Source organism: Peromyscus maniculatus, chromosome 10, assembly GCF_049852395.1.
Source record: "Peromyscus maniculatus bairdii isolate BWxNUB_F1_BW_parent chromosome 10, HU_Pman_BW_mat_3.1, whole genome shotgun sequence".
In the NCBI taxonomy this organism is placed as follows: Eukaryota; Metazoa; Chordata; class Mammalia; order Rodentia; family Cricetidae; genus Peromyscus; species Peromyscus maniculatus.
The window spans coordinates 89,538,836-89,553,213 of NC_134861.1; the positions used below are offsets into that span (position 1 = coordinate 89,538,836).

Sequence of the window (14,378 nt, forward strand, 5' to 3'; positions counted from 1 at the left end):
GCTGTCTGCTTCTTCCAGTGTTTGGTTTGTTTCTCATCTGTACAGTGGAAATAAGTTAAATACAGGGATGAAATAAAATATGTGTCTTTCCTCTCAATTCTGATTCATTGCACTTACTGATAACAGTAACTTTGGCAAGAATGTAAGTTAATAATCCTCATTTTTATTAGGAAGAGCCTCATTTTTAGAGAAGGCTTTGGATATGCTGACTTAACCTCTCCGGAACGCTCTCTTGTTCCGGAGATGAGTGGTTGGTCATTGGGGGGAAGAACTGTTCCAGCCTCAAACTGCAGAGATAACCACAAATGTCTTTCCCACTTATCTTGAAGATAACAACAAAGTCACATTGTTTTGTTTGGCAATGGTTGGAGGTAGGAGTTGCTGATAGTCCAATCTTTCCCTTTATTTTACTGGTAAAATGTACAGGGAGGAAAAAGACCACGTGGTATTACCCTCCCTTCCCTCTTTCTCCTCCCTAAGAATTCAGTTCATAGAAATCACCACCTATGGCCAAGGGTTTGATAAACATGTAGTGTTTGCTGTGTTGGGATGCTGAAGCTGAAGGTTTCTAGGCTACCATAAACTTTTTCTGTCGCAAGAGACTTACAGTTCCTTTGGGAAAGTCTCAAGTGTATAAACAACAGTAGTGTCTTTCTTAGGAAATATTAATTCTCAGTGGTGGTGGTAAGATTGGGTGGCAAGAGAGGAAACAGTTGGGGAAGAATACACCATGCCACTGATTCCCCAATATAAATAGGAAAAGATGGACTAAGACTGTGGCCTTAGAATTGTCAGAATTGGATGGAGTTCTTTGTACCAGTAATTCCAGCACTTAGGAGGTGGTGTCCAGCCTGGACTACATAATGAAATGCTGTCTCAAAATACAAGGGCTAGGGATGATGTAGCTCAGTAGTAGAAACTTCCAGTCATATAGGAAGGTAGAGCAGGGAGGAGCTTCATGCCTACCATCTAGATGTAACTAACTGCATCTTATCATATTTCCTTTATACATCCATAGGTAATTTTAAATAGGGACATCTTTGGAACATTTTTACTTACAGTTAGAGGATGTCAAAGAAATTGATAAATGCTAGTTTTAGCAAGGGATTCAAGATATTTCCCTCCCATAATAAATATCACTAACTATGCATGTGGTACAGACAGGAAGTGGTGAGAATTAAAAAAAAAATCATGCCGCGAATAAGGAAGTCTAATTGTATGAACATCAGTATTTATCAAGTATATGACAATTCCGTATTGCACGTTTCTGATATCTTGTACTGACTTCCAAATTTTAAGGTTTCCATGACTCCTTTTAGGTTTAATACTTTGTAACCAATCCAGTGGTCACCAGAACATGCAACTCTTGTTTGACATGAGGGTAGTCTTGTGGGGTTTATGCTAACTATGGGTAGATCATGTTAGAACTGGATAGAATTTTTTGTAACAAATAATGAAACACATCTTTCTTATCCAGAAATGGTATTTTCTAAGATGTTTGTCGTCAACCAATAATTAAGCAAGTTCAAATCTTTCTAGTCTTTAAACATGATACGCAAGCATCCTAAAGGGGCTTAAGTCAGTTCGGCTTTCCCACTGTACCCAGCTTCAGGTTATTGTCACGTTCCCACTTCTTTGACATGTGTCTAAGGGACAGTGTTTTGTGTTCCTTTTAAAACTGCCTGCAAACAACACAGCTCCTAACATCTAACATTGCAGTGCCTCTGAAGGAAAGGTGATGGTCTCCTTTAGTTCCTCAGTGCAGGCAAACTCCGCTTTGTTCTCTTAGAAGCAGTACACAGGCTTTTTCCTGTGCAAACGCAGTTAGTGGGCCAACCCAAACAGACAGCCAGGAGGAGATGTTTGTTCTCACATGGACGAGAAATTCTGTATTGCCCCCATCACATTATGATACTGGGCTGTTCAGGAGAACAGGACCCTTTGCCCAGCTTTGCTTGACCCAGGATCCCCCCCCCCCCCGCCCCCCCCCAGGCAAGGTTTCTCTGTGTAGTTTTGGTGCCTGTCCTGGCTCTTGCTCTGTAGCCCAGGCTGGCCTCAAACTCACAGAGCTCTGCCTGGCTCTGCCTCCAGAGTGCTGGGATTAAAGGCACATGCCACCACTGCCTGGCTCGGTGCTGGTCACCAAAAGTTAACCTGAGATAGTGGCTCTATGTTGTCTTATGCCAAGGAAAATTAAAAATTCAAACTCTTGTGAGAGTATGCAAAGTGGAAACAAGCTTTAAGGTTTGTAGAACAAAGGGATAGTGAGAAGCTAAGGAAAAGAGAGACTCCCAAGAGATGGAGGGGTTTCTGAGAGAGGAAAAAGCTGCTGAACTCCAGTTTAGGGTTTTTGTAGGAAAACTGGACAAAGGTGGAGGCCCTTGGGCTAACATGGCAGAACCAAAGGAAGGCCGCATGCCCTGTGCATGTGCTCTTGCTTAGCCCAGTCCGGGAGATGACCATGCATTGTTTTTGTGTTGTCTGCTCAGCGAGGGGTGGTTGAAGCTGCCTTTGTTTGTCTCTGACTCAGGCTTTGTTGTTGCTGACCTTGGCTTTCTCCTGTTACTCACTTGGGTAACATTAGGACTTCCAACCTTGCATTTCACAGTTGTGAATTAGACTGCTTGTTTGTTCTCACATTCATATAATTAGGCATGTAGCTCCTCAGTGGTGGAGAGTTGCCTCTCTCACAGCAGCTGGGAAATAGCTACAATTCTCTTGGTTACTTCATATTTAGCTCCATGCCTAGAGGTTATCTGAAGTGGTCTCCTAGGTGGAAGCTTCTTGTTAGAAGAATCTTTACTTAGAATTCTGTCTGTTTACAGTTAGATGCATTAGAAATCAGAATATAAGAAAGGACACTGTCTTAGTCAGGCTTACTATTGCTGTGATGAAATGCTGTGACCAAAGGCAATTTTGGCATAAGAGGGTTTGAGTAACATTTTCACATCATAGTCTGTCCTTGAAGGAAGTCAGGATAGGAACTCAAACAGGGCAGGAACCTGGAGGCAGGAGCAGGAGCTGATGTAGAGTCCATGGAGGAGTGATACTTACTGGCTTGCTTCCCATGGCTCATTCAGCCTGCTCTCTTCTAGCACCCAGGACCACCAGCCCTCCTATAGACTCCCCCACAGTGCCCCCCCCATCAATCACTAATTAAGAAAATGCCCTATTGCCAGGTGGTGGTGGTGGTGGCGGCTGCGGTGGCGCACGCCTTTAATCCCAGCACTCGGGAGGCAGAGGCAGGCAGATCTCTGTGAGTTCCAGGCCAGCCTGGGCTACAGAATGAGTTCCAGGAAAGGTGTAGCTACACATAGAAACCCTGTCTCGAAAAACCAAAAAGAAAAGGAAAAAAAAAAGAGAAAAGAAGAAAAGAAACATGTTTATATAGGCTTGCCTACAACCAGATCTTATGGAGGTGTTTTCTCAGTTGAGGCTCCCTCCTCTCTGATGACAATAGCTTCTGTCAAGTTGACATAAACTAGCCAGCACAGGCACTTGTGTCTTATTCTGTGTTCCTCAAGGGTTTGGTGGTGGCCACCTGGCAGCTGTCAGGGGCCCAGAGCCCTGTTCTACCTCTCACCTGTCCAGCTTTGTTATCTCATGCTCAACTCCAAGCCCTCTAATTCATCACCTTCATCACCTCAGTGTGGCAGACTCTGCCTTATAACTCTGTCTTTTAAATCAGCCTCTGTTGCCAATGCAGTAAACGTGAGCAACTTGCAGTGTTCAGCGAGAGCTGTCTTTCCTACTACTGATGGAGTGTTAGCTCCTAGTGAACGGGAGTACCCATTTAAAAAACAAAACAAAACCCATGTGTTTGTATGATAGCTTGTAAAACCTAGGTAGAATTCTCCAACAAAGCACATCGTGTGGAGAGAGAGAGAGAGAGAGAGAGAGGTGGAGGGAGGAGGTAACATTTCGGTTAGGTGTCCCATGGAATCGTTTCACATAAGAGCCTCGAGAAAGCTAGGCTGTTCTTTCGAGTATATACCTAAGATGGGAAGAAACTCGGGGTTAGTGAAGAGGGCAGTCACTTTTATTGTCACATTGACTTCTGTAGTGGACACTTAACTCTTCTGTCCTTGGTCAATCTGTATCTGTTGCTGCTAACTCTTCTCTTGTGCCGTTTGAAAGTGTCTAGAGTGCCTCATAATACCCTTGGGTCACGTTTTCCAACTGTAGCACTCATTTAACAACCACTCCTTTATTGTATTAACAAAATTGATAGACCTTTAAAAAAAACTATAGAATGTTCTATACCACAAATGAGTCTTAAAAATTTAATATGAGAATCTTACCTTAGATTTGACAAAAATAATTGATTTTTAATAGCATTATCTAAGTATGTACTTCAAATGAAGTACATTCTCAGATGCAGTAAAGAGAGTAGATAAAGGTGTAAAGGTACTTACCCTCTCACTTGAGTGCAGGAGGGAGGTTGGCTAATTCAGTAGCCCACCTGTCAGTGTTCTGAACCATTTTCTTTCAGATCACCATGGTCTCAGGTTATCTCTCGACATCATGCCTAAGCATCGTCTTACACCCAAGTGGGAAAGAAGAGTGGGGCCTTCTCTGCCAAGCACTTTCATTTGGTTAGGAAAATGATTCCTGCAACCCCAGTAGACTTGACCTACCTTATACGCAGGAGTTATAGCTGGCCAGTAGCCATCCTAAAGTCAGTTGCTGATAAGCAAAGTGAGATCCCATGATTGGCTTAGAATATGGTGAGCTCATCTCTGCAATTGGAGGAGGGTCAAACTGTCCCAGCTTAGCTTGAGTGTTAAACCGTAGCTATGTGTTGTCGTCAAGATGGGTGGGTGATAATTAGTGTTGTCAAACTAGTTGTATGAGGACATTTTTGTATACCTCAGCACAGGTATTTATGTGGAAAAGTGAGTTTTTGCATGTTGTCCTTTAAAATAGAAGCAGATTCATTTGAGAATCTGTGGCTCTGAAAGTGCTCTTCCTGATTGACACAGGAAGCCAGCACTTGGCTCTTAATCAATAAACTGCTTACTGTACTTATTTTTGTCTTAAGTATAGTCCTTGACTACTTCCCTCTGCTACAAATGATGGGGTGTGTGTGAGTGTGTGCGACTGTGTATGTGTGAGTGTGTGTATGTATGTGAGTGTGTGTGCATGGGTGTTTGTGTGTGAGTATGAGTGTAATTTTAATTACTTTAAAAATTTTTATTTTTTATTTTTTACTATGTAGCCTTGGCTGTCTTGGAACTCACTCTGTAGCCCAGGCTGGCCTTGAACTGACACATCCACTTGCCTCTGCCTCCAGAGTGCTGGGATTAAAGCATGTACCACCATGTCCAGTAAAAATAATAGTGTATGATTTTGATGGTAGTCTCTGGTGGTTTGAAATGGATTGGTGCTTCCTCTTGTAGGTGGATTCTCCACTGTTTTCCTGGTGCGGACTCACGGTGGGATCCGATGTGCACTGAAGCGAATGTATGTCAATAACACACCTGACCTCAACATTTGTAAAAGGGAAATCACAATTATGGTAAGTGAGAGAAAATGTTGTTTTAGAAGTTGGTTGCTTTCCTTTTTGTCTTATACTACAGCATCCACAGAGTTTTAGGCAAGTTATGTATCGATTTATCCACTCTTGAAAACTCATTCAGTTAAATTATTAGGTGGGAATTGTAGTTGATGGCCTCTGGCCGCACTTGAGACTTCCCAGTGCAGTTCCCAGGCAGTGTGCCCTTCTTTCCTTTCAAGTTCATTGTAATTGTGGGGTCTGGGGAGGACGGGACACTTACAGAATTACAGTAAACACCAAGTGTATCTACCTGACAGTGTAAGAAGTACAGTCTTCTGGATGCATGAGACCTTCTCCCTTTTCTTGCCCAGTTGTGTCTAGGTACGGTTTTTCTCGTGCAGAAGGCGACTCCCGTTCTCAGGGTGTTGACTGTGGTTGCTGTCCACGCTTTCTGCATTCGACTCATATTTAGACCCGCAAACATAGTTTTGTTTTTCATTTCACAGTCCTCCTGTAACCTACTTTTCCTGTCAACTGCATTGTAGGGCCAGTTGTCCTCCAGCAAGGGAAGTATTGCTAAACACTAGGTAGAGTGACATTACGTTACTGGACTCGTAGAGACATCAGTGACCGAGTAAACGGTGCAGCGCGGTTTTGAAGTGACACCCCTTTCCGTGATTAGTGTCCTCTGGGCCTTCTGCCCTCACTCTTCCTCTTTCCTCTCAGTTTTTACCTGTGTATACCTGCGTGCACGGGTGTATTTTCTTAGTTTGACTTCAGGTAATAGACAATCGATCGATTTTAGTTAGCACATTCATAATACTGTATAATCACTACCTCTGTGTAGTTTCAAAACCTTTTCATCACCTCTAGAAAACCCCACCCACCTTACTGTTAACTCCACTTCCCCTTCATCCAGCTCCTAGCAAGCTCCCTTCTCTCTCTGTGTTTGTTGACTTCTATTCTAAATATTCCCTGTAAGTGGGGTTGTACAGTGTGGTTTTCCTTTTTCCTGCCCCAGTGCCTTTGAGGTTCATAGACCTTGTAGTGTCCACCGGTATTTAACTTCTTTCCTGTCATCAGATGATACTCTGTGAACACCACAGTTTCATCTCTTCATGGAGAAAAACTGATAGCTCTTTGGGCAGTTTGGACCTTTTTGGCTTCTGTGACTAGCTGAATGCTGTGTGTTTGTGTGTTCTTGTCCTTGAGCCCTCAGTTTCTCTCCTTGGTTATGTACCTAGGTTCATTTTATAAACTGGAGAAACAGCAGTCTGTTGTACAGCTGAACCGTGTGTGTTCTTCCTGGCAGTGTGTCCTAATGCCACTCCCACCCATCTTCCTGCTAGGGGGATTTCTCACTCTATATCCACACTTAAAAATCTTAAAAAGATGGCACTTATTTATGCGATCTGATTTGCTGAATTCCAGTTGTTTCTATTCTTAGCTGGTATAGAGATGCTTTGAAACACGTTAAAGTGACATATTAGCCAAAGGTTGAAAAAGAATTACTTGAAGAAAATGGCAAAGTCTCTATCGAGTTCTCTAACTTGAACCTAGATGATGTACTACTCTGCCATAATCTTCCGCTTGGTAGAGATTGTATAGTTACGAGACATGGGAAGTAATGGCAGCGGCGGTGGCGGCGGCAGTGGCAGCAGGCGGATCTTCTGCCTTTGAACAAGGCACTGCAGGAGAGCATGCCTGTGGAGTGGTGATGGTCTTCACCTTTTCTATCTTCCACTGTATGATTTAACATGTTTTGCAAGTGGTAGTTCTGACCAGTTGCACAGATGAAACTGGGTGTATTATTAATGACAGCTGTCAGAAATTCATTTAAAATAATGTGCCCGCCCCCTGCCTGGGTCTTCACACATGCTAAGCAGCACTTACCACTGAGCCGTCTCCAGCCCTGTTTGTAACCTCATTATATGCTGATGACTTCTGTACAAGGAGAAAACGTTTTTAGAGTTTCCATTTTGTTATTTCTTTGAACACATCATTAGTGTTATCTTTAATCTGTGAGTTCTTTTCCACAAATGTTTTCTGGCCTCCTGTTCCTGTTTTAGATTTAGTGAAAAGAACATGTACCCATGGGTCTATGGAAGAGTTCTACATAAGTTGTAATATATTTAGGAAAAACATGAAAGTAGTTCATTAACATTAGAGCTTAATTCCTTTATTTTTTTTTTTAGATAGATATAGAGTTCTAATACTTTATTCTTGAATTTCAGAGGACTATATTATACACTTTGGTTTATTATTTTTTAAATTATATTTATTTGTGTGGGTATGTTGGGGGCAGCATGAGTGGAGGTCAGGGTGACTTGTGGGGCTTGGTTTTCTCCCTCCACCATGGTGGTCCTGGGTATCGAACTCAGGTCCTCAGGCTTGGTGAGAAGTGTCTTTACTGGCTGAGCGGTGTTGCCAGCTCTTGATAGGTTATTGCTTTTATCACTTTCCTGTGGTTGGACCTGTACACAAATGATCATTTTGGTTGTGTATCTTAGAGAATGACTGTCACATATGCATTGAATTTTCCAATGAAAAATTCACCATAGAAATCACTGGCTGAAATACAATATTCTAATGCCTTATTCTTACTTTTAGAAATTTATTAAATCTACCTATTTAGGTTTACACCCCCCCTTTTTTAAATAGAAGTTTAAGGTTTATATTTTCTAATTTTAAAAATTTTATTTCTCTTCACAGAAGGAACTATCTGGCCACAAAAATATTGTTGGTTATTTGGACTGTGCTGTCAATTCAATTAGTGATAATGTATGGGAAGTGCTTATTTTAATGGAATATTGCCGAGGTAAGTACCTGTCTTCGTTTGTAATGCACTAAAAAGAGACACCTTTCCACAGGGCACTAGGTGTATGGTTTCTCTCAGGGCATCTGCTGCCTTGTTCTAGATGTGCTTTATTGCAATTTCAGCTTTAGTGATTTAATTACAGATGCTGTTAAAACTTATTTAAAACCTAATCATAATTTATAGTATGGCAGGAGCCGGCCAATGGAGAATTAAACAAAGTGATAATTGGGTTCAAAATAAAAAATGTAGGTGAGTGAAGTTACACTTCTTGTCTGTATAATTCTTTTGTAATCCAACCAAGAATTAATGTTGTAAAATGTACTGTAAACATACTAAATTTGTCACACTTAGGGAGCACATGCTAGTATTTTTAGTGAGTGCAGGTATGTAGTGCCTGTAGGAGATTTTAAGATTTTTTTTTTATTATATTTCTTTATTTGTGTGTATGTGTGCTTGAGTTTGTGAAGGAGGGCACACAGACAAGAGTGTGAGTGTGTCCTTGGGTTTGTGGTTAAGGGCACACACAGACAACAGTGTGCATGTGGAGGTCACAGGATCACTTGTGAGAGTGCTTCTCGTCGGACTTGGTGGCCAGTGTCTTTACCAGCTGAGCCATGCTGCTGGCAATATGCTGTTTTTGAGACAGGGTATCTCAGCAGGATCAAGAGCTCATTGAGTAGGCCGAGCTTGCTGGCAGTGTGCCCTCGGGGTCTGCCTGTTTCTGCCGCTCCAGCGCTGGCATCGGTACTGCTGCCGCACCTGCGTTTCTCCTGTGCTCGAGGATGCAGCTGAGGTCCTCTCACTTGGGTGGCGAGCACGTGCCCCACTGAGCTGCCTCTTCAGTTGCTGTTTAGTTTCCTCTTGCTGATACGGGATTTCATACAGCCCGGGCTGCCGGTCAACTCCCGAGTCTCCTTTCTTTCAAGTTAGAGAGACTGAATTTTTTAAAAAGGGTGATTTATTTTTATTTTATGTACATTGGTATTTTGTCTGTGTGTATATCTGTGTGTGGGTGTCGAATTTCCTGGAGCAGGAGTTACAGACAGTTGTGAACTGTCATGTCAGTGCTGGGAATTGAACCTGGGTCCTTTGGAGGAGCAGCCAGTGCTCTTAACCACTGAGCCATCTTTCCCGCCCTATAGAACCTGCATTTTAATACATAATCTTTATATTTGTGTTAGAAAATAGGAAGTCATGTTTGTTTAGACCTAACATGGTCTTTAAAATCAGTGTTTACTTTCATAGCATGCCTTAATAATAATAACCAGTAGAAACTATCCCTGACTTCTAAACATCTTAATGTGTGAGGAGGAGGGCACTTAGTCCATTCTCTACAAACACAGTGTCTCTTACTTGGTTTTTAAAAAAAGAAAGTTTATCTAGTGTTTGAATCAACAAGGTTTGTTTCATAGGAATTTTTAAATCAAAAGTGATTTCTGTAGGGCTGGAGTGATAGCTTAGTGGTTAAGAGCATGGCCTGCACTTGCAGAAGACCCGGGTTATGTTCCCAGGACCCATGTGGTGGTTCACAACTGCCTGTGGCTCCAGATTCAGGGCTCTTTAACACCCTCTTAGGGCCTCCACAGGCACCAGCATGCACGTATGTGGTGCATGTGTACAACTGAAGTCAAAACACTCATGAAATAAAAATAAATCTAAGAAGAAAGCAAAATAATTTGTGTGTATAGCTCAAAAAGCCCAGTAGGTGGCATGGTGGAGCACGCCTTTAATCCCAGCACTCAGGAGGCAGAGGCAAGTGGATCTTTGTGAGTTCAAGGCCAGCCTGGTCTATATTGAGAGACAGCTAGGGCTACAGAGTGAGACTGTCTCAAAACGAGACAAACCAAACAGCAGCAGCAGCAGCAGGAACAGCAAAAGCCCAATAGTCTGTTAAGCCATGGGTTGATTGACAGCCCGTTGACCCCCTCTCTCCCCTGAGAGTCAGTTTAAGATGCATGAGCTGTCGCTTCCCAGGTTGTCTTGTAAGTGGTCGTTGGTGTTGGTGAGCATGTAGAAGCCTGGAGGTGAAGGAACTGAGAAAGCAGTGTCGCAGGGGTCCTGGGAGGGACAGTGCCCCTTTGTGTCATGTCTCCAGGGCAGATGAGGTTTACCCCAGAGTTGTGTGTGCTGAACTTCTGGACTAAGTCAGATTTTTCCTTGTGTTGTTTACCGTTCGGAAGGGGGCGCCTGCAGTAGTGTGTCATTATGTTTTCTCTCTCGTACAAGAAGATTTTCCTGGAGTTAATAATTTCTGTTTTTGTGGGAAGCTTCCTTACGTGTATATGAAGGTTTTCAATAGAATTTTGTATTTTTGCTATATTATTTTAATTTTTAGCAATCCTTATTTTTTCTTTAAAATATCTGCTCTTGTTTAGGTGTAAATCTTTTTTTAAGTTAAAAAATTAAAATATTTAAAATATTTTTTCCTTTATTTTTACTTTTCCCAGATTCTTATGCTTTGTTGCTCTGTTCTCTTATGTGAGAAGTTTGCTGCATGTATCACAGATCAGAATGTACCTTCTGGACTGGCAATTTTATCTTAGGAGGACAATCCAGAGCCCTGAGCTGAGTAGTCCTTTTCTCATGTGAATCAAGTAGATACATTCTTTTTCTCCCATGGGGGAGCATGTTTTGGAGGAGCAGAGAATGGTAGGAGGAGTTCTGTCCTCTTAAGGCTTTTGTATATGAAGACCAGGGAACCAGGATACTGACCCAGTCCACACATGGAGTGTAGAGAAGAACGTTCTCCGGAACCCGTGCGTTCCTTGCTCCATGCTTCCAGGTTCTCAGAGCTCACTGCCATTGCTGTGCACTGCAGTCACCTTTCACCCCTACCTAACCTGCTAGTTTTCCGATACAGCGCTTAAAAGGATGGTTCTCAACTTGTGGGTCGTGACCCCCTTGGGTATCAGACGACTCTTTCACAAGGGTTTTATATTAGATATCCTACATAGCAAGTATTTACATTATGATTCATAACAGTAGCAATGAAAATCATTTTACGGTTGGGGTCACCACAACATGAGGAACTGTATTAAAGGGTCGTAGCGTTAGGAAGGTTGAGAACCCCTGACTTAAAGAGATACTGTTTTTTTGGAATTAGAATTCTGGACATCCGTATGGTTATTTTGAATATATTTCTATTGTTTTACGAATAACTTATAAACAGTTATGGCAGTTTGTGACTTTCTGAGTTTGTTTTAGAAGCTGCTTTGTACTAATTCCTGTAAGTTGTATCTCTGCTAGCTTTTGCTTAATAATGAAACTCTTGAAATTTGGTAGCAGTTGCTTATTGTTGCTTGTGGATCTGCCCGTCAGCTGCTGTGGGCCGAGCCTGGCAGGGTGGCCCTGCTGATTTGTCAGTGCTTGTTCACATGACTGTTTGATAGTTGTGACTAGTAAGAATAGTTTTGCTTCGTCTCTTTCATGCTCTTGTTGGCTCTAGTAGGCTCTCCTGGGGTAGATTTTCTTATGGAGACCAAAGGAACACAGGCCTGCAGAGGCACCTAAGCTCTCTCCCCTTCCCAGTGCAGCCCCTTCTCACTGGGATGTGAACACGCATGCACACGCGCACACACACACACACACACACACACACACACACACACACACACACACACACGGCCCACCCTGTTAATCAGGGATGATCGCAAGAACATGGGTAGGGGATTATTTGCTCTAGCATGGGTAGCCGACCATTGGCCACCACCGAAGAACGTGACTCACTCACCCCCAGCAATCCTCACCTGCCGATAGCTCCCTGGGGAGGGCTGGGGCCCTTGTGAGTGTGGACTGGCCTGGTCTGTGCAGGTCACCACAGCTGCTGTGAGCTCAGAGAGCAGTGGCCAGGCTAGGCCTAGAAGACAGTGCTTCATAGCAGTACTCCCCAGCCTGCAGCTCTAAATTCTTTCTGTCTTCTTTTCCATGATGCTCCTTTGGCTTTGGAGGCAGAGGTGTGTGTGTGTGTGTGTGTGTGTGTGTGTGTGTGTGTGTGTGTGTGTGTGTGTGTAGGAGAGGGTGGGGTTGGGTGATAGTTAGGACCGAGCACTTAACAGGCACATGTTCTGAAAGCTTTGATGATAGTTAGGAGTCTCTGCATTAACTACTGCCATTGAAAGAAAAAGAAGCTTCTCTGACCAAAGCTGAGAAGAGCATTGTCTCTGGGTGTAAACAGAAGTGTGTAGAAGGCAGCTGGACTACGTGTCCACATAGCAACAAAGCCTCTCCTCCTGTGTCTGATCTCCCCAGCCACGAGCTTTGACTAGGTTTATAGGATCAGGAACAGGGTTGATGTCAGCTCATGCTGCTAGGATGTGCTGAAGGGGCCGAGGGGAGGAGGATCATGAGCTTGAGTGCAGCCTGGCATTGGCACAGTTCCCTCCTGTGGAGCAGGCCTCAGCTCCAGTCAGAAAGCCGTTTGTTACCCTTTGACGGGAATGCCACTGGTGCCCCAGGCAGCCAGCCTTATCTGGCAGGTCAGTGGCATGCATAGTCCACGGCTGGACAAGATTATTGATGATTTTTCTCCCAGTCCTATTTATTACCAGGAATAAAGCATTAGTGGCTTAACTCATTAGATCCCCTTATCCTATAATCAGGGTGATATTTTACAAAGTCAGATAGGTAGTTCTCTTTGGCTTTCCAGAAAAAAGTATGAAATGTGGCTGCTGGTGTCTGATCTGCATCAGTTACATCTCATCTTTCTGTGCTTCTCCAGCCATGTCAGCACCAGCTCTTTACAAGTTACTTGTCAACAAATTCTGCCTAACAGGAGATGTTTATATACAACACTCATTATTACCCACACACTCTCCTAAATCTTTGTCTTGTTAATTTGTAGTCGTCTGTCTCAACTGAATCTCACTTAGATAAGCCTAAGTTGACCGGCTCTCCTTTCTTCCCATCCTTCCCCCAATCTAAATTCCGGTTTCCTATGTGAGTTCTCTCCTTCTTACTTTGTCATGTTAGGAATTATAGTCACATATCTGTGTCATTATTTTTACCTTGAAACACTATATTCTATGATAATAGAAACCTTTTTTTGTTTATCACACTTAATCCAATACTAAACATTGTTGAATGACTATTGCTTCAAATAAATACATTGTTAATCATAAGGAAAACTGCAATTTCAGAAGTGGTAAAGTGTTAAAAAAATAGCAAATAGTGTTAGCAAGATACTGTGTTTTCTACAGTGTTCTGATCTCCGAGATGTCAATGTAAGTGTGTTGCTGTATTAGTGCAGCAGGTGTGAGTACCCTCGTGAGAGGTCAGGGTTAGCACTGGAAGAGTGTTTCCGAGTGTCTTTCTGGTGGACTTTATCGGAAAGCGTCCTCAGAGTGGCTTCTTTGCTTAGCTGGGCAGGTAGTGAATCAGATGAATAAGAAGCTGCAGACGGGCTTTACTGAGTCAGAAGTCTTACAGATCTTCTGCGACACCTGTGAAGCCGTCGCGAGGTTGCATCAATGTAAGACTCCCATAATCCACCGGGATCTGAAGGTAAGAACCGGGGAACACTTTTTGTTCTACACTTAGGATTTAAAATGTTTTTTTCTTTCTCTCCCTGCTCCTGTCCCCTCCCCAAGATCCTGTAGAACTTCATGTGTATTCTGCCCAGTGTTACTGTCTGCTCTTCCCACTAGGATATAAGGGTGATGAGGCTGTTGGTTGTGTATGTGATTAGATCCAAGCTCTGAGAACAGTGCATGGCCTATAGCAGAGGCTAACCGATTGTTTAGTAAATAAATAAGTGAATGGCTGTTTTGACTGATTAAATACAATTTTGTATCTTATGATAAACAAAAATAAGCAATGTCATTTACAATGTAGGTCGTTGGTAATCATGAAAGCCTAAAATACACTCTATTAGCATTTTAGTAAATGAAAATAAATATAAAAGCAAAAGACATTGCCATAATAATAACAATTTCTTTGGTCTTCAATATATCCCAGACCATGTTCTGCATACTTCGAGTATTCTAACCTGTCATAGTAATAGTTATCTTCCCTGTTTTCTGGAGAAGATAACCAAAGAGGGGAGTGGTTAAGCAATCTGTCCAATGA

General features: G+C 42.7%; 1 protein-coding gene across 2 annotated transcripts in view; it reads left to right on the forward strand.

The window, feature by feature from the left end:
* Positions 1-14,378, forward strand: part of Bmp2k (BMP2 inducible kinase) — a 108,234-nt gene that overhangs the window by 26,071 nt on the left and 67,785 nt on the right. For both annotated transcript variants that reach the window (XM_015994239.3, XM_076546683.1), the window contains exons 2-4: positions 5,400-5,518; positions 8,210-8,315; positions 13,672-13,814. In XM_015994239.3, the coding sequence (XP_015849725.3) occupies positions 5,400-5,518; positions 8,210-8,315; positions 13,672-13,814 (368 nt within the window). The remainder of the gene's footprint in view (positions 1-5,399; positions 5,519-8,209; positions 8,316-13,671; positions 13,815-14,378) is intronic.